The sequence below is a fragment of the Lottia gigantea genome (genome assembly GCF_000327385.1).
Source record: "Lottia gigantea unplaced genomic scaffold LOTGIsca_27, whole genome shotgun sequence".
In the NCBI taxonomy this organism is placed as follows: Eukaryota; Metazoa; Mollusca; class Gastropoda; family Lottiidae; genus Lottia; species Lottia gigantea.
Genome location: NW_008708846.1, coordinates 2,025,389 through 2,049,380, shown reverse-complemented (window position 1 = coordinate 2,049,380; position 23,992 = coordinate 2,025,389). Strand labels below are relative to the sequence as shown.

Sequence of the window (23,992 nt, the reverse complement as noted above, 5' to 3'; positions counted from 1 at the left end):
TGGATATATAATTCCCCCCCCCCCCCCCCACCACAAAGAATCTCACTTCGAAGGGCCTACTTGTTTTGGTCTTTAAGGCTACTTATCCACGACATTCACAAGGTCCTGAATAAATTTTTCATTCACAATCTTGATCAAGAATGTTAATGATATACTCTCATGGCATATTACCATCTTATTTGTTTTTTCATAACGAATTGGATTATCAGAGCTATATAGTCTTTATCATAGACAAGTAGGTAAATCTGTCAACCTCGATGCGCCTTCTGACTATATTCTATGACAAGGGTTTTAGTTGTGGAATTTTGTATAAACTGGCTCTGGTTCAACGTGTCTTGTTAAGCTCCGTCAGCTAATAAGTGACAGTGTTCAATCAAAAAATAAAATACATAGAATGAAGCGTATTCTAAGTGATATTTCTCTTACATTTTGTGCGACTGCAAAAAGACGGCCAATGTCATTCAGTGTGTAATGAGGGAAATTTTACCACGATAGCGGCATTAATTTTTTTTTCATGTCCAGGTATGTTTAACTTACAGCACACGAACATCAGGTCATGGTCACATTCAAACGTAGACGTTCTTTTCATGTTAGCCCCTATTATAAAAGTGTGGATAAATTAATGAGATGAAATCATGTAAGTAAAATGAATTCATACTGAATTGAAACTTCTATATAAACTATCTCCTGTAAGCCCTTGGCATACGCCTACCCCAAAAAGTCAAAATTTTGTGTTGGACGGATGGCATAATGCATTTAAAGGGACAGGTAGCCCGTTTTTTTGTTACCAATAGTCAACAGAAACGAGATTGTTTTAGTTAAGCAATCCGTAATAGTGTTCACAGCTCACCGTCGAAATTTAATCCTTTAAATCCATGTGCGTTGAGAAATATCCGCGATTGAATGTTAAAATCACGACTCGTCAATTTAAAATACTCTGTGGTATATAAAAAAGATATACATAGAAATAGTGAGTAAAATTCTTTGTTTGAAGTATTTTAAAAGGAAGTGTGTGATTTACGTACATTTCTAGTACTTCTGAAGACTATTTACATAATATTCAAGACTCAACCCCACGCCCCCCCCCCTCCCCCCATATGGCGCACCTGTCCCTTAAAGAAGTCGGGACCCTGCGACCCGAACATTTTCCAAGTTCATTGAAATGATTGTATTCCAATCTTATATATCAAGATCATGATTTCTATATTTTTATTTATGTTCATTGTATAATAATATTGTGTACATAATAAATTATGTTTGAATAAAAAGTCTTAACATACACAATAAAATCTAAACTGGAAATTTATTATAACCAGACTTGGAAACACTCGACTGTAATAGCATTCATATACATAACATAACATAAATGCACAAGACATATCTTGGTCTCGTTTGATTGCAAGCGATATCGATAATCAATCGAGTCTAAAATATTGAAAATAATATTATGCTGTAAATGCACTCGATAAACTAATGACTATTTAAGCATGAGGTTTGTAAAACCACCAATACAGTTAGAATGATCTTACATTAAATCTGAATTTGCATTTCTTGCACAATGTTACAAATATGGCGTGTCCCTAAATATATTGAGCAGCGCCTGTATACAATGGACAATTTGTATAGTCGGCCCATTATTTGCTCGATAGCAGTCATGGTGAAAGGCGAAGAGGTTGGGAACCAGGATTTAAAATACAAAGAAAGCTCAACAATTTATTTTCTTCTGAATTAATTCAAATTTTGACACAGCTTACACACACAGTAAAATGTGCGTAAGCTGTGCCAAAATCTCGTTCTATAGTATGATAATACTGTTCATGAGATCACTCTACACTAAAATTAATTCTATTATACATTTAAACCGAACTTTTAACAGGGTCGTTTTCTTCTGACTCTACTCCAGCTGACAACTGTCAAAATATCCATCAGAGGCTGGTATAGAGTCAGATGTTTCGGACTAATATACATTGTACCCTAAAACAACTTTTGGTATAATTAAAAAACATTCACAGGCTTCAAAAAGTGAGTACAATAAAAAGAATTCCAGGAACATAAATTAACAACTAGCATAAAATCCATAGGAAGTATTTTACATATCATTGTCGATCAAAATATTTTTTTTTTATTCTTTTCTATTATTTTAGTACTTTAGATCGATGGAGAAATAAGTCATTATTTACTATATTATATAAAACGACTCTAATTTAGACTTTGTCAATAGAAATGTCGCTACTAAAACATATATTTCGAGTGGAGGTCGAAACAAGCATAATTTAAGAAGCAATTTCTAAGGTCATTGGAAGACGAATGCCTCAAATTTGACAAAGACAAGGAAAGCTAGAATTAAAAAGTGAAAACCTTTATGTTTTCTTACATTTTACATGTGTTATTTGTAGATCTGTGTTTTCCTCTGGGCTCAAATTTTAGAAAGACATAATTAAATAATTACCTAAATTCCGTTCAATCAAATATAAAACGGATTTCATCCACTGTCCAGAAGAATATGCGGTAGTAAGAATCTGTCTTTAGTTTTTGGCATTAACAAATTTCACAATACGCCATTAAATAAAATTGATGTCAAGATTTAATATTTTTGATTAAAATTATGCTTAAACTCATGAATTCAATAATTCTCGCAGTGCAAAAATATGACTAGATATTCTATGTCTGGAAAAAAGATTAAATCTAGATACTGCATGGCGATATGTATGTAAGTATTCTGGGTTTATCGGGTGGCTTAGAAAAAACGATAACATGTTTCATTTTTGGATTTATTCAAAGAGTATCAAGGTTAAGACCATAATATTTAAACTTCACAACTATAGATATAATAGGCAAAAAATATAATGCCGAAAGTAACATCTGTAATTTCTCCTCTACAATTGAAACAATGTTCAATATGGATGACATTTTCAGCACAAATGGCCCAAAAACCCCTTTCCATGAAAGAATGGCCTTCTGAATTTAGATATAGCTAGCCAATGGTTTATAATGTGTTTTCTCTACAGCTGACAAAATTTACCGCTGGAGGAATTAGAGAGAAATATGATAAAATATCTCTCTGTGGGACCGAAAAGGTGATATTTGGTCATGGAAAAGGGGAGTTTTGGCGATTTGTGCCGAAAATGATTATCTCATTGATTATTAGTTCAATTTCAGAGGAGAAACTACAGTATTTACTTTCATCATTTTTTTTTGACGAGGAATTTTTAAAAAGGCTGGTATGTCAAAATGGTTCAACCTATATAGCTGAAATTTGGTGAAAAGATGTCAAATATCTCTAGAATTATGAAGTTAAAGTCGCGTGGTCTTGGCTGTGATACTTGTTGAAAAATCCTGAAATGAAAAGTGTGATCGTTTTTTCTGGGCCACCCGATATAAGTGATATTATTAAACAAATAAGTAATGTATACTGAAAGTGCAAACACAATTGAAACATATCATATACAATCTAAGTAGCTATCAAATTGAGTTGTCGGTGTCAGTGTTACTGACACGAAAAGATATATCGTATTCACCACCACACAAATAATATAAATAATGACATACATACTATATTCTCAATGACTGCAATAAAGGAAGCTCTCTTTAAAGGCAAGACATACACCCAGTCTAAGCAAACAGTAGACCTACTAAGTTTGATAATAGAAATTCCACATCAAAAAACGTTTTTTTTTTTGTCAATTGAATTCTCAAATATGACATACAAAAATTCAAGTGACTTAAGCTCATTGAGTTGAATGTAGTTATTGACTTAAATTTTCCAAGATTATTCAAAAACTTAGAATATTTAAGAAAACCAAAATCAAAGTCGGTGGAATTCATAATGATGGTTTCAGGTCGACAATGAATCTGACAGAATTTTAAGGCAGTTGGATTCACACACAGTTTGCGATAAGAGTGGCGTCTAGAACAATCGGTTTAATCGATAGATCTTAATCGACTGTCACTGTTCCCACCAATCCCTATTAGTAATTAGTGTTCATCGCAGTTGCTGATCTGGTAAAGTTTTAGGTCTGAGCATGCGAAGAGATGTTTTGAATCGCTAGTCGACCCGGAACCAGCGTAACATACATTAGTCTCGTGGAAGTTAAATATTGACCTTAATCATAAAAGTTGCAAACAAGCAACAAAATATCTACACATAAATCATGTATTTGAGCACAAATGTCTGTAAAAGAAAAAAAAGGCTAAAATGATACGTCTGGAATAAAAACTAATATCACTATAAAACAAAAAATGACGACTTTACACGTATTCCCTTCATATGCAACAACCTCTCATCAATAAATTAAAAGTATTTGTGACATGTAAGATATGCAAGTAAAAACTGGATTTGAATACAACTATACATAACAATTATTATGCGTCCTAAATAAAACCTACGCGTCGTCAATGTCCACCATAATATGAGTATATAATTGTTCATTATGTATAAACAGTAATTTATATTTGGCACTGTTTAAACCGTCCATCTTGTATCTTTTGACTGCTGTATTTAATAATTTATGCCTAAAAAGTAAAATAAATGAGTTTTTTAGTGTAGATAATCACGTGTGGATCATGCAATTGATAGGAAAATAAATCTGTCTTGCAGACAACAATACAATCGGCGAAAATCTTTTTGTAGAAGCTGGGGCACACGTGAAGATTCGAGTTGGCGACAAAAATCGACGACCAAACAAAACCATTTAGGAAGCTCGCGTAGGCGAAGTTGCGTTTCTGAATAGAAACTACTTTCATAATTCTCGTGAAAGAATTATTGTAATGTATGTACTAAACCACCTTCACAATGTCAAGCTATTATTATACCTTGACGGAGAAGAAACCTGCTTTGACTCTGATATCGTCCTTCTTCGAAAAGTTTATATTAATGAAGACGAGTTACATCATGTAGTGTGCATTCGGGGACATATTACAAGGATTTCCATGTCAGCTATACTCTTACCTACATCACTAACAAAGAAGGAAACTGGACTGAAAAATCCGAAGGTAGCATCTCGACCTATGCCGGGATTAAAGAGATGACCAATCCATTTCTAGAAATGCAGAAAAATTAAAAATAATTACCGAGTTCCCCAAGATGTTGGTTTTCTTTTTGTATGTCTAATCATTTTATATCTGGCTACATTTTCTGGTGGACGGCTAATCTTTAAACCTGTATGCAATATCCTGGAATTAAAAAAAATACACCAAATAGTACTCATTATAGATAGTATGCATAGTACCGGAGAAATAATTTGGAAACAAAAATCTTCATGATCATATACATTGCAAAAAAAGCAAAAATGTTCTTTCGCCAACGTAACTATAATCGGCCAATAAGAATTTTCGCTGTTCAAAATTGCAGATCCTTGGATTTGGATGAGGCAGTTCTTGGTAACGTGAATTTGAAGGAATTAAAATATCCTTTGTTGCATCTTCACAATGTCAAGATATTGCGACCTTCATACCTATACCTTAACTGCAGTAGGCTAGTCATCTTTCTTGTATCATGGAAGTTTGTAAACGAAGCGATTTGATTGGATTGCATGATAGCGAATACAACCAATCAGAGGCTTCCAAAGAAAGCCTGTGGACGTGAAGCCATAATGTTTATAGGCTTTCTGTCAAGGACTGGTCTTAAATTTACTTAAAATAGTGAAACTGGAAGAGATACTAGTGTTTTTGTGGACAATATAGCTGAACATGAAGCACTAATTTATTCCATCTCGACTTAAATACAATTGTAATGTTTCTTTTTATTCCAAACAGACAATGAAAAAGCTTGGAAAAATTCCAAAAGAATAAAATGTAAAGGTATTATTTGGTTTCTGCCACATTAGCTCAATGATGGCTACAATGGCGGTGCCAGCCTCTAAGAACAGAGGGGTTCAAATTGGGCAGCGGTTTTCAACTTTTTTCTATCCATTGCCTCTTTCAGGATCCTTGATTGACTATAATCGAGGACGCCCATATTTTTATTCATCTGCACACATGCAAGATCAAGTAAAACGGCACATACTCGAAGTATTAAATGCGAACAATATGCTTCGAATCAGAATCATGTTGATTTCTGTTTTACACAAGTACTTAAAAGAAAGCAGGCTATTATTATTAGGGGTTTTAGAAATTATTGTATGATTTCAGCAGGGGAATATAATCGGTAAGGTGCGGTGTCCAGTGTGTTCGGTGCATATAATAAACAATTTGGACTTCCATAGGCAATTTAGGACGAATATAAATAGTATCCAATGCATCATTACTCACACAGAGGATATATAATTTTCATTAAATATACTGAAGCACAAAGATTCATGATTTGTACCCACCAGCGAACAATTTGTCGCTTTTTACAGTGGGCTTTGATTGCGATGCCCCATTAACTTATATACAATATCAATATTTCATAATATAAATGAAACCCCCAAAATGCACTCTCTATAAACTGGCATGGTTGATATTTCCTCACCGGACACCGTACCTCGTCGTAGCTTTGCACATGTCATCAGCATAAAATATTGTTTTAACATAAATATTGGATTTTCTTTCTTAAATCATAATAACTGACACACTATTGCATGTATAGAGTTTTAATTATTGGCGTTAATTAATTGTCATGGCGGACAAGGTTTTTCGTGATATCAATAATAACTCAGAAAACATCAAATATACTGTTACTACAGTCAGTACTCTTGACTCGGCATGAGGTGTCAATTTTTAACCCTTTCAACCCCACCCCAACACCCCATATAACAGCAACTATAATCAATGATTCCCGTCCACCAGATATGCCTCTAATTAAAATTAGATTGGTCTGGCCCAATCCTAATGGCAAAGATCTTCAATAGATTATCTGTATCCATTTGCACATGGGTCAACAGGACATTTTCAATGCTGTAGATTACTTCAATGTCTCGCAAAGTTATCAGACAAATGACTTTTTAATCCTCGGCGTTATATTATGCTCTTTAATTTGTAACCAGAAACAAGCTCTATTGATGTCCAGGTCGTATTCATCTTCATAATGTAAAGCTACTATGAACTACGTCTTATTCCTTGACATCATTATGCTTTTTCCTTTTATAACGAGAGCTTCTAAAAGCAGCGTTTTGGTTGGCTTGTACGTTAGCGACTATAGCCAATCAGACCACTCGACAGACAGAAAGTCTGTAAACCATTAGCTAAAATGTTTAAAGTCTTTATGTTCAGGGCTCTGATTTCCTGTATTCGCTAGCATCGAAGCCAATTAAATCGCTGCATTGCATGATACAAGAAAGAGTCGAATGAAGTCAAGATATTAGTTGAAGTTCAAAATAACTTGACATTGTGAAGATGGTCGCATTTTAAACGACCACATTAAGTCAAAAGATAATTACACTACATATTTTATTCTAAATTCTAAACAATTTAATTACTTTTAATGTCTTTTTAATGTAGCCTCTATCATCCAGCCCATCTTTGTCTACATACAGCTTCGACGAAGATCCTCGTCATGAAAGCAAAAGTCTAGGAGTCAGTGACTACTTTTAATGATGTTATCTAGAATTAACATCCACTAAAAGATTACTTTAATGATTGAGCCTCGCTAATGTAATTAAACATAATATCAACTTTTCATTCTTCACTTGTTTCATCATATTTCAGTAAGCAACCAATTTTGACGTTATCCAGTATTGGCATTCACTTTGAATGCCGATTTCTTGAATGTGATCCGATTGATCTCTGCACAATTTCCACTGTAACGTATCTTAAATCACAGACGTGCGAAAACGGAAACCTTATGACCGGATTAACGGCTAATATTACATAGTAAATACTCCGTTCTCAACAATAACTTTTCAATATGTTACTATCGCAAACAAAAGAAAAAAAAAAGAAAGTTAGTTAGTCAGTTAGTCAACGTTTCTAAGAACATCAGCGACCACATGCGTCAAACAACAATCGACGTAGTTCAATCACTTTAAATCTTCTCAAGTTCCATTGAGGTCAGATTTAATGATTAACGATATAATTTGAGAGCGTTCACATCCTGCCCTTTAAGTAACAACATTCATTTATTGATTATTTATTTCAACTTAAAAAAGATTACAATATTCTTTGAAATCGAGTGCCTTGTGATCAGAGGCTTTACTTGAAATGAATTTGTTTTCTCATAATGGAAATTAATTGATAAAAACATCACCAATGGTCTTGAACTAACCAGAAAGAATTGAACCCTTTTATCACAGAGATTTATCTGTTAAAAACAGGAACTCGCTGTCAAATTAATTCAAGCCCAATGAGTCATAAAAATACACTTCAATTAAAGAGACATTTTGCCATTTTTAGATGGTTATTTTGGTATTGAATATATGTAAATAGTCTTTAGAAGTACTAGAAATGTATGAAATCGCATAGTTCTTTTAAAAAATATCTAGGAATTTATTTTCCTATTTCTATTATATAGCAGAGTCTCGTCTTTGAAACGCGGATAATTCTGGACACACGTGGATTTAAAGGCTCAAATTTCGACGATGAGCTGTGAACATTATTGGTCAAAAAACGGCACAATGGTCCCTTTAAAATCATTCCTTCACCAAGGTCCAGGGTGCTAATCGTTCCTTCAAAATTCCGATATCTTCCGAACATTTCTTCGGATGCGACGATGTAGCGAGTTCGATTGTCGTCTGCTCGGCGATTAGGTGCCGTAAGTTCGAATCTTCCTCAAGTTTAGAAGAATTCTGAAGCCTGTGCATGTGCTTCCGAAAGTCGGCCTAAAGTGGGCTTTCACTCCCTTATACCCAAGACGACATAAAGCTGCCCATTATAAACGAGGCACGATGTACGTTGCGGTACACATTGCGGGGTTATCCTTATAGTTGAATATAAAGACGCATAAATATTATGAGGTACGAACGCCACTCCCTTCTTCTATTTTCTATTGAATCGATCATCAACGTACTGAAAACTGTACCTCTTCCATTTCCAATTTGACTATTTCTATGTAGTCAAAAGCAATTTCAATACAATACATTTTGTTTTATCTTATTTTAGATCAAATCTATCATTATCATCCACATAAAGATATTTTTTTTTTCAGTTCAACGGTGACTCGATATGGTTTAATGTTGATTAATGAGGTCATAGCGAACGTAAAGTGGAATTCTATTGAGAAAAACATGCTTGTCAGATTTAGTTTAGACGTAAAGAAAATAATGTCGATTTCCAATTTCTGTTTCAAACGATAAATTCCTTCGCAATACAGTGTAATGTTATGACAATTGTATTTTTCAAAATTTAATCGGTCGCCTAGAGCAATACAAAATGTCAGTCAAGACAAGCATAAATGACAAGTTAAGGGGAACAACAATGATTTTAGTTTCAAAATGCGAAATTATTCCATTGACTTGGAAATTATATTAAATTTTATTCTAATTTTAATGTGCTTAATACTTCACTTTACATTATGATGCCGACACATTATACATTTATGGCATTTAACAATTAAAGTGCTTTGTAAATAAACAGGTTCCGCTCAACAGCAGAGAATGTTAATCCTTGAATATATGTTATAATAATTAAGTTATTAACAACAATAAAACAAAAACCGCGTTTAAACTGTCAAAAATTATCCGGGCCTGAGTACGGCTCGCCAGAAAAAGCGGCAGGTTGAGAGGGATCGACACCGTGCTAGTTTCGAGTCCCGCAAGAAGAGTTGGTCTCAGTCCGAACCGAATACGGCAGGGCAAAATATCAGTGCAGTTTTACACTGGACAGAGCACACGAGAAATCAAAAAAACTTCAGTCGGTTGTTTTCCACTATGTCTATAATCACGTGCGCATCGTGTAATTGAAAGGAAAACGAATCTGATGTTGGCGCTTGCAGACGATAAAACAATCGGCGACAAATATCAAACTAGTTTCAATGCGATAATCGTGTAAGCGCTGGAATAAGTGAGATCTTACTCATAATTCGAGTCAGCGACAAAAATCCACGACCAGGACTGTTCGTGTTCCCGCACCATAAGGCTTGCTTATTTACTTGCTGATTCACTATTCTGGAAAATTGAAAACATCGCTGGTAGGGTTGTTTATTCTATACCGAAATCGTATGGAGACAATATTATGATACCATGCAAGCCGGGTGGAAATTGTAATAGTGACATCCCTTTATAATGTAATTGACAATGATCTTACCTGTAGGCCATATCGTCATCTTCTGCTCCCCAACCAACATACATATTAGAATAACCATTGACTGTTTTATAATGCTCTACTCTCATATTTAATACACCACCAACTAACAAATCATATCCTAATCTGAAAATAAAGAACACAAATATCATGCATATTATTATATTATACACGATCTATTCTGAAAATATAGAACACAAATATCATGCATATTATTATATTATACACGATCTATTCTGAAAATATAGAACACAAATATTATATTGTACCAAAACAACACATAGTCTATTCTGAACATAAAGAACACAAATATTATATTGTAACAAAACAACACATGATCTATTCTTAAAATATAGAACACAAAGATTTCATTGTACCAACACAACACATTATCTATTCTGAAAATAAAGAACACAAATATTATATTGTACCAACACAACACATAATCTATACTAAAAATATAGAACACAAATATTACATTGTACCAACACAACACATAGTCTATTCTTAAAATATAGAACACAAATGTTTCATTGTACTAACATAACCCATGATCTATTCTGAAAATAAAGAACACAAATATTATATTGTACCAACACAACACATGATTTATTCTAAAAAATAAAGAACACAAATATTTTATTGTACCAAAACAACACATGATCTATTCTGAAAATACGTGCAGAGGTTGCTGTCCACTCTATGGGTGGAATTGATTCCTTATATATCAACACTGGCACGAAATGAAGCTACTCGAAAACCCTTTGATTAGACATAAACTTTCAGGTTTATTTTCTGTCTGACTTAAGCCTTAAGATAGCTTCCAGGATATCGTGTTAAATTCACATCAGCCTTTCTTTATAATTAACCATCGCCAGAGTCAGATCGGAATAATAGAATGAAACCTACATTTTTAAAACGAAAAAAAAATTATCAACAGGATTTCTTACTAAAAATGACATGTTCATGAGTCTCTTATAACGCAAGATAGATGTTCCTCCTCTGTAATGTGTCATTTAAAATAACACCCACAGAGACAGAGCAACGCACGCAATATTCAAAAGGAATAATATCTGCAAGCTACCACCAACACAGCGACAACAAAGACCAGTCCTGTAAGCGAAATGTTTTGAAAATGTGTAGTTGAATTTTGCTCTTTAGCACTGAACAAGTTTTGTGTCATACAAATGGGTTACTGAAGAACAAAGAAAACGTTTTCTGAAGCTGGCAACTGAATGGAAGTAACAGATAATGTCGAAAGATCTGCCAAGCTTTAAGAAATGTAGTGAACCGATTAAAGCCTAATTAGTATCTTTAAAAATAATTCATCACAAATTTAACGCACTGATATCCAATTCTAGTTTCACTTTCGAAATTTTGAGTCATAGTTTTCATGCAAAACATGCTTTGGCCACACATACAAAACATGATGAAAATCACTTAAGTGACCTTTCTAAGCTTGGTAAGTTCATTAGTGAAACTTACATTTGCCTTTGTGCATACCATTTGTCTCCTAACGACTGGAGTTCCTGTAATCCCAGAAAACCTGTCTCGATTATGACATGGAATTGTTTTACCGAATAACTTGGTTATTATTTAGAAATACAGGAATCACAGTATCTCTATGGAATCTGTTCATTAACGTAATGTAAATTTTATTACAATATCAAAAGGGCCATATCTTTCGAAATCTTTTTTTTTATTCAAAAACGTGTTTTTTGCAGACGACCCTTGTCAGGTTAACATATACTATATCAAGTAAAAATTTGTAATGACAAACATCACCTATTGTCTTGAAAATCAATTGTAATTCATTTGCGTTTCCATGACAATGCTGACAACAATATTAACGAGAAATGACTTTTAAACTAGAAACAAATGAGAACACATCGACATATTATATACATTCAATCGAAGTCAGCATGAACATCTATTCGTCATTAATATCTTTTATCTTTTATCAAAAAGGTGCGTAGTTGCGTAATTCTAATTGATCATTGAAAAAAGTAGGCAACAACACAGTGGAGTTTCTATGGTGCCTCCAGTAATTTTGCTGACCCGACTTTGAGTTCTGAAATACCTGGTGCTGTTAGCTCCCGGATTGGACGCGATGGACATGCAGATTGATGCCTATATTAAGACCACATATTTACTGGATGTCTGGCACCTGATTGTCATTCTAGATGTGAATTTGGTAACATTTGTCAACTTCAGTCTCCAGAACTTTTCCGCTTTAAAGGAAAAGGGTGTAATCATCTTTACCAAACTCTTAGATCTTAATTACATTTCCTCATTGGGAATAATTAAAGGACTATGCAATGGAATCCTTTTTGAACCATGGCTGGATGTGCATTGCACCGATCACGACTACAATTCAGCATTTGAAGTCCATTACGATGACAGAAAATGAAAGTTACTGATCCTTCCAACTAGGAACAGAAACATAGAGCATCAAACCCAATTTTAATCTAAATCGAAAAGCAACCAGCAAACATATTTAAGTCGATCAACATTTTTTTTTTTCACTTCATAGTTCAACAACATGTGAAATCGTGTTAAATGGTTCATTAAAAATATGTCACCGGCTGGTACACGAAAGTACTTTATAAACAATACCTCCCACAACATTTCTATACGTGGGGTAGATTCATGTCGACTGACGATTCAAAACATCTCATCGAATACATCACAATCGCGACAAACATTATGGTTCCCACATCTCAGGAAGACGACAGGCCAGCTCAAGCTAAAAGTTGAACATGAGCAACGGATGGTCACACGATACAAAATAAATGCATTTTTTCAGTGGTAGAATTTCTTTGGTCTCCAATGATTGACAATATTCTTCCATATCTAGTTGCTCCAATATCTTGCAAGACTTGCAAGGTCGACCTTATCCCTATTTACATGCGTTTAAAGCTAACTAAATCCTTTTTGGGTATGTTATAACACTACTGTAGTTAATTAATTAATGTATACGCCGGTTTTATCTAATTTCAGACAAACCCCAGGACTAGGCCCCGAAGTCGTCACAATTAGTCGAAATCAGTCGTATTTTATTCACCAATTGTCATCGGTGAGTTTTTTTTTTTCAACTAGTTGAAAAGCCTTATGCAAGTACTTGTATAATACAACATGGTGCTCACTACTTTAAGCCTTATGCAAGTAATTGTATAATACAACATGGTGCTCACTACTTTAAAAAATCTTTTAGCTTAGCTTTCTGGAAAGTTAAATTTAAGGGCCCTAAAGAGAGAATGTCCTTTACTGATTTAGAATCAACAATCAAGCTTTTATCATGCGTGGAATATGTAGTATTAGGCTATTAGTGCCATTTTGCATCATAAATTAAATGCATATTTGAACAGTTTTTATAGATGAATACATTGAAGTATGTTCTGCATAATACAGTGGTGTAACCTATTTTCGTGGATATAAGGATTCAACACCGAATTTCGTCAAAGTTAAAACAAAACAAAAAAAAAACAAAAATTTTATGTCTTAGATGTTTCCTCAGATATTCTACAAAATAATTAAAATTGGTTTATTTCGATTTTCTTTATGAATCCTTCACTTTGACCCATATTTCATGAGCAATCAACTCGGCAACGGCGGCAGAATCCGTCACCTATTTTCGTGTACAATGATCTATAAATAAGTCTAGAAAAACACGTGGTATGGATACCGGGTGGTATTATTAACTTCTCTTAGTATTTATCTTTAATATCAATTCATTATAACTAGTGACAATTCCTTCAAAGAACCACGATTTAAAAAAAAAATAGTGACTGACAAAATAAGATACGTAGCGTGATTTATTGCTATAAGTCACTGAAACAACAAAAGAATATGGTCCACTTTGTGTTCCATAGAAATTTTCTGCTGACACTGAATCCGCTAGTTGATCACGTGACTTCATTCGTTGAACTACATTCTAGCAGACGACACTTGGAATTCCGATTACCGCTTGGGATTATAAGGAAATTTGGCCGATAAAAAATGGTGACGTTTGGTAATAACTGAAATCCGCCATTTTGTATTTGTCAAAGTATACATTAATACATTTTACCTTGCTTGAAACTACTGAATTCATTCTACTAGCTGATATTGTAGAGAAAACCCATGTTTATCAAAACAAACTAATGCGGAGGTCGCGCAAGGTTGCTCATGCAAATTATTAATCTTTTCCGGAAATCCACGAATAATAGGTTTCCACGAAATTAGGTTACTTGACTGTATATTATGTAATATACATAAATTTATATAGTTAATAACTGAATAGCACATTGATTTATTTGTAAAGTAGTCGAAAAAATCAGTCACAATCTACTGGTAGTCACAATCTACTGGATAGTCACAATCTACTGGAATCAGTCACAATCTACTGGAATCAGTCACAATCTACTGGAATCAGTCACAATTTCATTTTGCGTTCGATGTAACCATATCACAACAGTCTTGCCGCATAGTTATGACAGACACAATGATTTGCCGAAGATATGTTTTACCGCAATTGGTTGAACACTTTATCAATCTCTTTATAAGATCTACAATTCTGTGAACGAATTTGAACAATACAATTATTCATGCAGGTTACAATTATTAAATAAATTTGAATTTGCGAGTAATTTAAATTTCTAATTTAAATAATTATAAAAGGATCGATATTATTGTAAGAAACATATGCAACGAAGGATCAATTTAAACACCCTCAACATGGAGGCTCAGATCTATTTACAGATATCAACCATATAATAGTAATGTTGGGACCGAATTGAATACTGGAATAGGAGGGTGCTAAGGTAAGCAAGTCTTTTAGAAACTGCAGCAATGAAATGAATCTTCTACTTTCTGATCTACTTGGAGTATTGCAGTGTGCAAGATATTTTTGCTTTCTGGCAAGATACCTGTATCGTGCACAAACGTGAACCCGGTTTATTTTTGATTCAAAGGTTAAGACGCTTTCGGGTGAGTCACTCAGATCGAACAACCGAAAATATCTGGAAAGTATTCGACCTTTTAAAGGATCTAGCGTCCACCTTGCTGAATAATAGCAGCTCGCACCATAGTGGACTGGGAGTATTGTACAGGGAGCAGTATTGGAAAGAAACATTTAAAAGATTGACTTACTTGTAATTCATTTCGTCAATAGCTACTGATAAATGACGAGGTTGTTGAGGACATGTGTACATATTTCTGTCATCTTCAGGAATTAAATCTACATCGTGAAAGACTGCACATTGAAAATCAAAGATTTTTAAGGCTTCCTTAAAGGCGGCATTCATTATTCTTCCTTTATTGAATATTTTATTACCATTCTGAAAATAGAAAATAACAAAGACTCTAGACTAAACAAAACGACAAGAAAAAAAAACAGACCTTGGACCAATCCCTACAACAAAACAAACTGTATTGTCATTACATACAAAACGAAACAGATCTGAATTGAATTCATAGAATTGTTGCAAATATGAAAACAATTCTTCAAAACAATGCTCATAATTTGAACTGAAAATTATTGGCCTATGCAATAAGATTACCTCCCTTAAATTCCACAGAGAGATCTGGAAAGAAGTTTGGCTTATCGTGAAGACTTTTAATAAGCAATTATGGCTAATTAGCAACTTCTTCATCAGATAAGGTGAACATGCTTACATGACGCTTGCATGTATGCATTCGGTCTACATTGGAAATAATGAGCGATTAGACAGTCTGCATCATTTTTGATACGTTATTGTCAGTTGAGCATAATTATCTCAAATAATCTTCTATTTTATACTAATACCCATTTTAATATTCGCATCGTCTCGTACTTTAGATTCTTATCCCATTTATTATAGTTTTGTGAACGTCAGTTGAACCATATGGTATTTATTGTAGATCTAAAAGGTGTTGTTTAAATTGTTTATTGACAACCGAACGATATCCTAGAAAAGTGTCCACCACAAACCGACAACCATAACTGAAATTCCAACCAACCAATAAGTAACTTTTCATGAAATATACCTCTTTGCAAGAACTGGAGTGCTTTCGTGCTATCCAAAAAATAAATTTAGGAAATTTGAAAGTTGATTTTGACATTGCTCAAATCCTGTGTTTGCGAAAGTGAATTTTAACATAGCTCCAATCCTGTGTTTGCGATAGTGAATTTTAACATAGCTCCAATCCTGCGTTTGCGATAGTGAATTCTAACATAGCTCCAATCCTGTGTTTGCGACAGTAAATTTTGATATTGCAATATCCTGTGTTTGCGACATTCAATTTTAACATAGCTCAAATCCTGTTTTTGCGAAAGTGAATTTTAACATAGCTCCAATCCTGTGTTTGCGAAAGTGAATTTTAACATAGCTCCAATCCTGTGTTTGCAATAGTGAATTTTAACATAGCTCCAATCCTGTGTTTGCGATAGTGAATTCTAACATAGCTCCAATCCTGTGTTTGCGACAGTAAATTTTGATATTGCAATATCCTGTGTTTGCGACATTGAATTTTAACATAGCTCCAATCCTGTGTTTGCGAAAGTGAATTTTAACATAGCTCCAATCCTGTGTTTGCGATAGTGAATTTTAACATAGCTCCAATCCTGTGTTTGCGATAGTGAATTTTAACAAAGCTCCAATCCTGTGTTTGCGACAGTAAATTTCGATATTACAATATCCTGTGTTTGCGACATTCAATTTTAACATAGCTCAAATCCTGTGTTGCGAAAGTGAATTTTAACATAGCTCCAATCCTGTGTTTGCGATAGTGAATTTTAACATAGCTCCAATCCTGTGTTTGCGATAGTGAATTTGAACATAGCTCCAATCCTGTGTTTGCGAAAGTGAATTTGAACATAGCTCCAATCCTGTGTTTGCGAAAGTTAATTTGAACATAGCTCCAATCCTGTGTTTGCGATAGTGAATTTTGACATAGCTCCAATCCTGTGTTTGCGAAAATGAATTTTAACATAGCTCCAATCCGGTGTTTGCGATAGGGAATTTTGACATTGCTCCAATCCTGTGTTTGCGATAGTGAATTTTGACATAGCTCCAATCCTGTGTTTGCGATAGTGAATTTTGACATTGCTCCAATCCTGTGATTGCGAAAGTGAATTTTGGCATTCTGACAAAAATACATAAGGTTTGAACATTGCTCAGGATTTCGTTAGCAGAATGTCATTAGCACCATACTGTGAGAGTTTCAAGGAAAACATTACGTAACCCAACATAATAATAGTGAAATATCAGTGGACATTGTCGATTAGCTCTCTGTTAAGAACAAATCTGGTTTGATACTCATTCCATTTTATTTATAAATACCGGAAGCAAACATAGGTGTCTCTATAAATGGGCAAAAAAATACCCTAAAATACTCATAGAAATGCCAAATTCATACACAGAATTACAGAATGAGAATTATTCAGACATACCCGTTTCCAAATGTTATCTACCAAAGCGTTATATATTTGTCTTCATGGGTTTTCTAGGATTCGGTAAGTTAGGAGTTTTAAAGGGATTGTAAAGAGGTTTGCTAAATTTTGTATGTGTATCGGAGAGCTACCGGAAGCTACTATTGATATCTATGCAGTTGCCCTCTAGTGACGTCATAAAACGCGTTAGTTTTAGCGGAATTAAAAGAACCACAGACGTCAGAATGAAAATTGGAATGGTGCCAATTGCAGCCACCGGTAGCTCCGCGATGCATATACAAAAATTTAGAAAGCCTCTTTACAATCCCTTCAAACTGTATACAATTCGTTTTATCCTACTAAAAACGAAAGTTGGCATAATGACCCACCTATTATATGCGAATAGTAAATGAGATTTGTCTTCTTAATGTTCGCTTTTAAATAGATGCTTATTCGAACAAGATAATTATTTCATCCCTTCTTCCTTTGCAATCTGTTAATTATGATATAGGTGCAAAATTTCTTTTCTTTCAGTTTTGTCATATTCATCTAAAACAATTTTAAGTGTGGCCATAGTGCCTATGACAGGTGGAGGTTTTGTTTCTTATAACACAACGTCTAAAGCTCTGGTAGGTATACAGTAGTTGCTTCTTGAAACACGTTCAATGTCGTAATAACGTGTTTTACGTCCTATTGAAGTGTACCTGAATAAAGGTGGAGGCGCGCAATGAAGCGATTTTGCCATGCGACAAAATCAACCCACTCCTTTTAGATTACCAGAACGCCTATGTTTACTGTTTATTATGCCCCTACCAAAAGATGCTAGCCCGGCTTTGCAGCTTCCCTACCAATCCCCCCCCCCCCACCCCACCCACCCCCTCTCCACACTTTAAAATTTACATGGTGAAAGAATGGTCTGTATCCCTCCTGATGTTTCCTCTAAATGCCACTGATCCGAACGACTATAGGTACTTATCATTCTACCTGCCACGGGAATCTGGTTTGGTATATCTCGACTTTTGCAAGGATTGGACACCGGACCTTTAGGCGTCCTGCTCACAGAGTTTCAAAGGCACAAAGGGTTTATCATTCCATATCAATTACTCTCATATCAGTGCGAATGTTTTTGAAGCAATAGTCGTATAAACGAAAGAGTGTGATCCTTAACGTTATCCTGGTTGATATGCCAGAAAGTTAACATCTCTGAGAAATGCCGTCAGTTATTCTTATATTTGTAGAAAGCTGATGTAAATTGGGATTTACAGCTCCAGGGACTACTATTATCAATTCCATATTATGGTGGAATTGTCGCACAAATACCCTTAAGTAAGTAGAAACTATTTTCTTGTAGTCAACTGATAAGGTCCACAGGCATGGTTATTCTTTCGTATTCATTAAATGAAGACGTCTTCCCACGAACAATACAGACCAAACAAGGAGAAATGATTGTAAAGTAAATCCCCAAGACAAGCAGGGCTTTTCTATTGGGAAATATTTGTAATATAGAAAGAAATAAGTTAATACAGTTTCGAACCTAACCCACTTCCATCCAATCAGCATTGGCTAAATTTCTATTAAGTGAGAATATATTTCATTTGGAATTTCTAAATCACATGGCTGACAGCTAGCATAATAATAATAAACACATAATAATACGCAACGATTAACAAGTACCGTTTTTATTTAGTTGACGTTATATTATTTCTTGGTCGAGTTGTAGATGTACTAATTCACCGTAAATAATTGCCTAGTTACATTGTGTTTAAGTGTTTTTCAATTATTTTCCGGCTTTTAAAGATGGGTTCCATTATTTTCATTTATTTGTTAATAGAAATAGAAAGTAGACGTGTTCTGGTGACTTGGAAAAATACCAGTTTGTCTCACATGTCCATAAACAATTCATAATTAGCTAAATTAGAAGACAATTACCATCAGAATTCCTATGAGTGACCGATCAAGAAAGGTCAATAAATCTTTTTTTTTGTTTATCCAGACTGTACATAAATCGACATTTATGATTGGTTAAAACTCTTAATCATATGCAATAAGAACATAATGATATGATTAAGAATATATGATAATTCATTAGAAACATGAATTAATAAAATAGTTTTTTTCTTAATGTGGCACTAAAAACAAGGAAACCCATCTTTAAGTGATAGTTAATAATGATATATATCAAAAATGTTGTGTAGTGTTACTGTAACATATAATTATACGGTAGTGGTGTTTCAATTAAAATGCTAATCTGAATGTTTCATTACACTTGCCACCCATGATCTGACGAAATTATCATGTAAAACATGTTCTTAGACATCAAATGTTTAAACCACTACAATGATCTGTTCGCTGTGAGATAAAAAAAAAATCAACCCAATTTCAACAAAGATTTTTATTGGCTAGAATCAATTGTGTCAACTTTAAACTGAACATGATTTCAAAAGAATTCTTCAGATCATGAATGAAGAAATAAAAGTCCCAGTAATGTAACATATAAATCTGGATTTTAATCAGATAGGGTGAAAATATACTCTGGTAGTGGCCTTATTATTTGCTTATATTAATTATTCAATTTTCAGGTTGGTTGAGCCATAAATACGGTGGTAAATATTTATTTGGTTGTGGTCAATTGTTAACAGGAATAACATTATTACTGACGCCGGTAACAGCACAATGGAGTGTATCAGTGTTCATTGTTCTCAGATTTTTTCAGGGATTTGGAGAGGTACTAGTATGAGGCAATGGTTCGTTACGATTGTAAGGCAATGTTTCCAGGCTGTCTGTTGGTAATAGATCTCCCCGGCTTGTGAACGTAATCAGTTCGATCCTATCTTAACGTATCTTGTCACTCGAAGATGGCCACTAAAGGTGGTAGTCTCTTCAAAGACTTAACATCGTACCCGGCTGTTTTGCATTTTTTTTTTAAATTAAACATTAATTTTTTACAAAAAATATCGTATCTCAATCGCCAAGGTCACAGGTTTTGGTTTCATAGCCGATAATTTTAATGTATTATACATATTCAATACCGACACAGAAATTCTTAATCATTCAATTTAATTAATCGTCCATTTTGGAAATACCTTATTGCACCAAGTCGTTACGAAAATTAAAGGTCTATAGAACCTCTAAATCCCAAGCATTTAATTTGTCACAATTTGAATTGGTTAATTCTGTGGGAAATATGAATACTACAAATTGATGTTATTCGGGTCGTATATCAATAATTGGCCAAACCTTATTTTATGCATTAGAATCATTATATGTTTTGTTATTCTGTAGGGTTCCACTTATTCATGTATGATGGAACTATTATCAAAATGGATTCCGTCACAAGAGAAATCAAAATTGTCAGGTTTTATCTTCTCGGGTAAGGAAGTTATTTCCATTAACAGAGTAGCGGGAAGCCGAGGTGACCCAGTGAGTTTGACGCTTTCTCGCTAACCTCATCCGGTCCGGGTTTCAATCCCGGCATAGATCGAAATAATACCTTCGGATTTTTCAACCCTGTTTCCTCCTGAAATCTAAAAAGAGCAGACTAATGCCGCTGTCCTTGAACGCAAGTAAGAAGAATACAGTATAATGACCTGGAAACAGACTATCATCTCTGCTAGTTAACGCACAGTTTTAAATTATAAGCGAACAGGACACAGGATTGTCTTCAAAAAATGATATTGGTAGCTGAAACACTGTAAGTGCTGTTTCTCGTTCCAGGGGCATACGTTGGTAACGTGATTAGCTTACCAATAGGAGGTCTACTAGCTAGTAGCCAGGCAAGATGGCCATCAATTTTTTATTTCTTTGGTAGGTTGATACTTCATTGTATACAATTTTAATGTATATTTCTATCTTGGATGATCAAAGGCTGTAAAGATTAAATATTAAAGGATATCTTTCAAGTAATGACATTGATTCTCACAAGGAATTGGGAATCTACCATCTCCTTCATTCCAAATACTCTTATTGTAAATTAATGATTACCATGGAGACAGAAAAGTGTTGTCCGATTTTTAATACATTAGCTTGGGCATCTAATTGTTGTTTTGCTTTATAATTTTATTTATAGGAGGATTGGAAGTTTGTTGGTTTGTATTCTGGATGTACCTCATTACAGAAAAACCATCCGAACATACGTCAATATCAAGAGAAGAGCAAATTTATATAGAGGACAATCTAGGTTGGATGTGCAAAAGTGAGGTAACGGACAGTTTCCAAATCAGCCTATAGCATTACCAATTTCAATGACACCTATATTTATATTTTTATCTTTTCCTAACAACATATTGATCGCATAGTAATTTATCTACCAGAAAATAAAATAAAAAAAATTCCGCCAAGCTGGGGAAGCCCATTGGACTGAGACACTGATTACACCTTTGTTGTCTCGTTCAATAACATCAGAAATTAAGCAAGTGAGATAGTCCATGCCCATTATGAGAGTCTACATACCCAATATGAGAGTCTACATAAAGTTCCATACTAGGCCTGTACACGAGAGAATTAAACACTCCCAATTACTTTGAAAGGAAATTATCAAGATTTTTAAAAATCTAATGAAATATACTTTCCACTACATGTTAAAGCACTAAAATATTCCAATTTTCAGAATCCACCATACGGGAAGATTTTTTGTTCAGCACCAGTTTGGGCTATAGGTATTGGATTCTTTGTTGAGAATTGGGGTATATTCACTTGGATAGCAGAGTTACCGACATATCTAGACGATATTTATAATACAGATATCAAAAAGGTTATTCCTACTATTCTTGTAAAAAGGGACTTTGAAACGTAATTGCAAAGTACAACCAATGCAAAGTTAACAACTATGAACTAGATTAAATCGATTCCAAAACGCCAAAATCAAGCCTTCACTCTATGATCTTGCAGCTTTTAATAGGTTTGTTATGTGCAATACATTTGTATTTATTGTAGAAACAACAAAACCTTTTGGTCACCGATAAGTAAACGTTGTATACCTCCATACCGCCAAGGTAGAAAAAACGAAGCTATGTGCATGGCCCATTTTCATGGAATGTAAAGTGATTTTCTAGCCTTAAAGTTTCTATTTGTCACATTCAGATTTTCTGTCCGATCTCTGTTTGAGGTTTGAGGATCTTAGAGATTTATTGGATAAAATTTTTATATCGCAAATACCATTTCATTTGAAGTGGTAAACATGATGGAATATAATATTGCAACACAAAACGAACTAATTCTATTAAATGAAGAGATAAGAAGCTGCATAATTATAGAACTTTGAAAACACCATAACATAGTGACATACGAACATATATTTTAAGATTGGTTTTCTGTCGCCTCTACCATATCTTTTATTGACAGTGACGTCTGCGTTGGGTGGTCCGTTTGCAGATTGTATGAGAAACCGTGGCATCAGTACAACAACGGTGAGGAAATTCTTTACCTGTGGAGGTAAGTGTACAAAGCTTTAGTCGTAGGCGCAGGAGAGCAACATTGCACAATTCCGGGTTGACATTTCCATAAAACTACAATCGATGTGTTCCAAAGAAGAATGTATTCGGTGTTTCTAGTTCGCGCGTAAAGATTTTCTGATTAACACAAAAATGATCTATTTTTCAGCTTATGTACTCCAAATCATTTTCATTATGTGGGCATGTTATAGCCAAACAATTGTACAATTCGTGATCGCTTTATCTATGGGAATTGGCATTGGCGGATTTGCAATAGCTGGTACAGGAGTAAACGCTCTTGATCTTGCTCCACAGTATTCCAGCTTAGTGATGGGTTTCGCCAACACGATGGCTTGTCTTCCTGGTATTTTGAGTCCAACATTAACAGGGTACATAGTTGAAAAGGTACAGCTTTAATTTATTTCTGTAATTCACTACGAAATGTAATGATATTTCCTTACCTGTTGCAACAGTACATGAAAAGGTGCTCATACATCATCGTACAGAGGAAAGAGCAATTGCTTGACAAGTGAGTAGCGAAATGCCTTAACATTATATGAAATTCGTATCCAAATAAGCATCGTAGTATTGCACTTGGTTCGAATGTTTCTAAAAATGCATGTGATAAATTGTATTTTTATATGAAATAAATTTTCATATAAACTGGTTAACACATTGTTTCAGGGAGACGATCAATGGAAATGGGTGTTTTATATATCAGTTGGGTTTTATTTCATTGGTGCCGTACTATTTTGTCTTATGTCTTCTGGTGAGAGACAGAAATGGGCAGACAATCCAGATGAAAGTGTTACTTGACACCATTTTGATCTTAGTGATAATAAAATAATATTTAAGTAACGGTCTATTTCTATTCTTGGCTATTGTCCCGAATGGGCTCTTGTCAGATAAAAATGTACGGGCTCAGAAGAGATTACCAATTATTAATGCTCTCGTTTGGTTTCAATATTTTCGTTTTAAACATGATTAACGACGTGCTTGTTCCCTTGATAAGCATGGT

General features: G+C 34.3%; 2 protein-coding genes across 2 annotated transcripts; one reads left to right on the top strand and one right to left on the bottom strand.

The window, feature by feature from the left end:
• Positions 1 to 9,883: 9,883 nt before the first annotated feature.
• LOTGIDRAFT_161079 (hypothetical protein) lies at positions 9,884 to 15,831 on the bottom strand (the record flags this gene model as incomplete). Its single annotated transcript, XM_009056319.1, has 4 exons — positions 9,884 to 10,019; positions 10,159 to 10,281; positions 15,286 to 15,473; positions 15,811 to 15,831. 4 exons carry the CDS (start codon positions 15,829 to 15,831, stop codon positions 9,884 to 9,886), a joined length of 468 nt encoding a protein of 155 aa, XP_009054567.1.
• A 1,686-nt stretch (positions 15,832 to 17,517) lies between these two features.
• On the top strand, positions 17,518 to 23,790 carry LOTGIDRAFT_161078 (hypothetical protein; the record flags this gene model as incomplete). The annotated part of the gene is made up of 11 exons (XM_009056318.1): positions 17,518 to 17,629; positions 18,080 to 18,174; positions 18,784 to 18,871; positions 20,125 to 20,270; positions 20,828 to 20,915; positions 21,260 to 21,349; positions 21,612 to 21,742; positions 22,152 to 22,295; positions 22,846 to 22,975; positions 23,144 to 23,379; positions 23,659 to 23,790. The coding sequence occupies 11 exons, from the start codon at positions 17,518 to 17,520 to the stop codon at positions 23,788 to 23,790; spliced, it is 1,392 nt and encodes a 463-aa protein (XP_009054566.1).
• Positions 23,791 to 23,992: the final 202 nt, after the last annotated feature.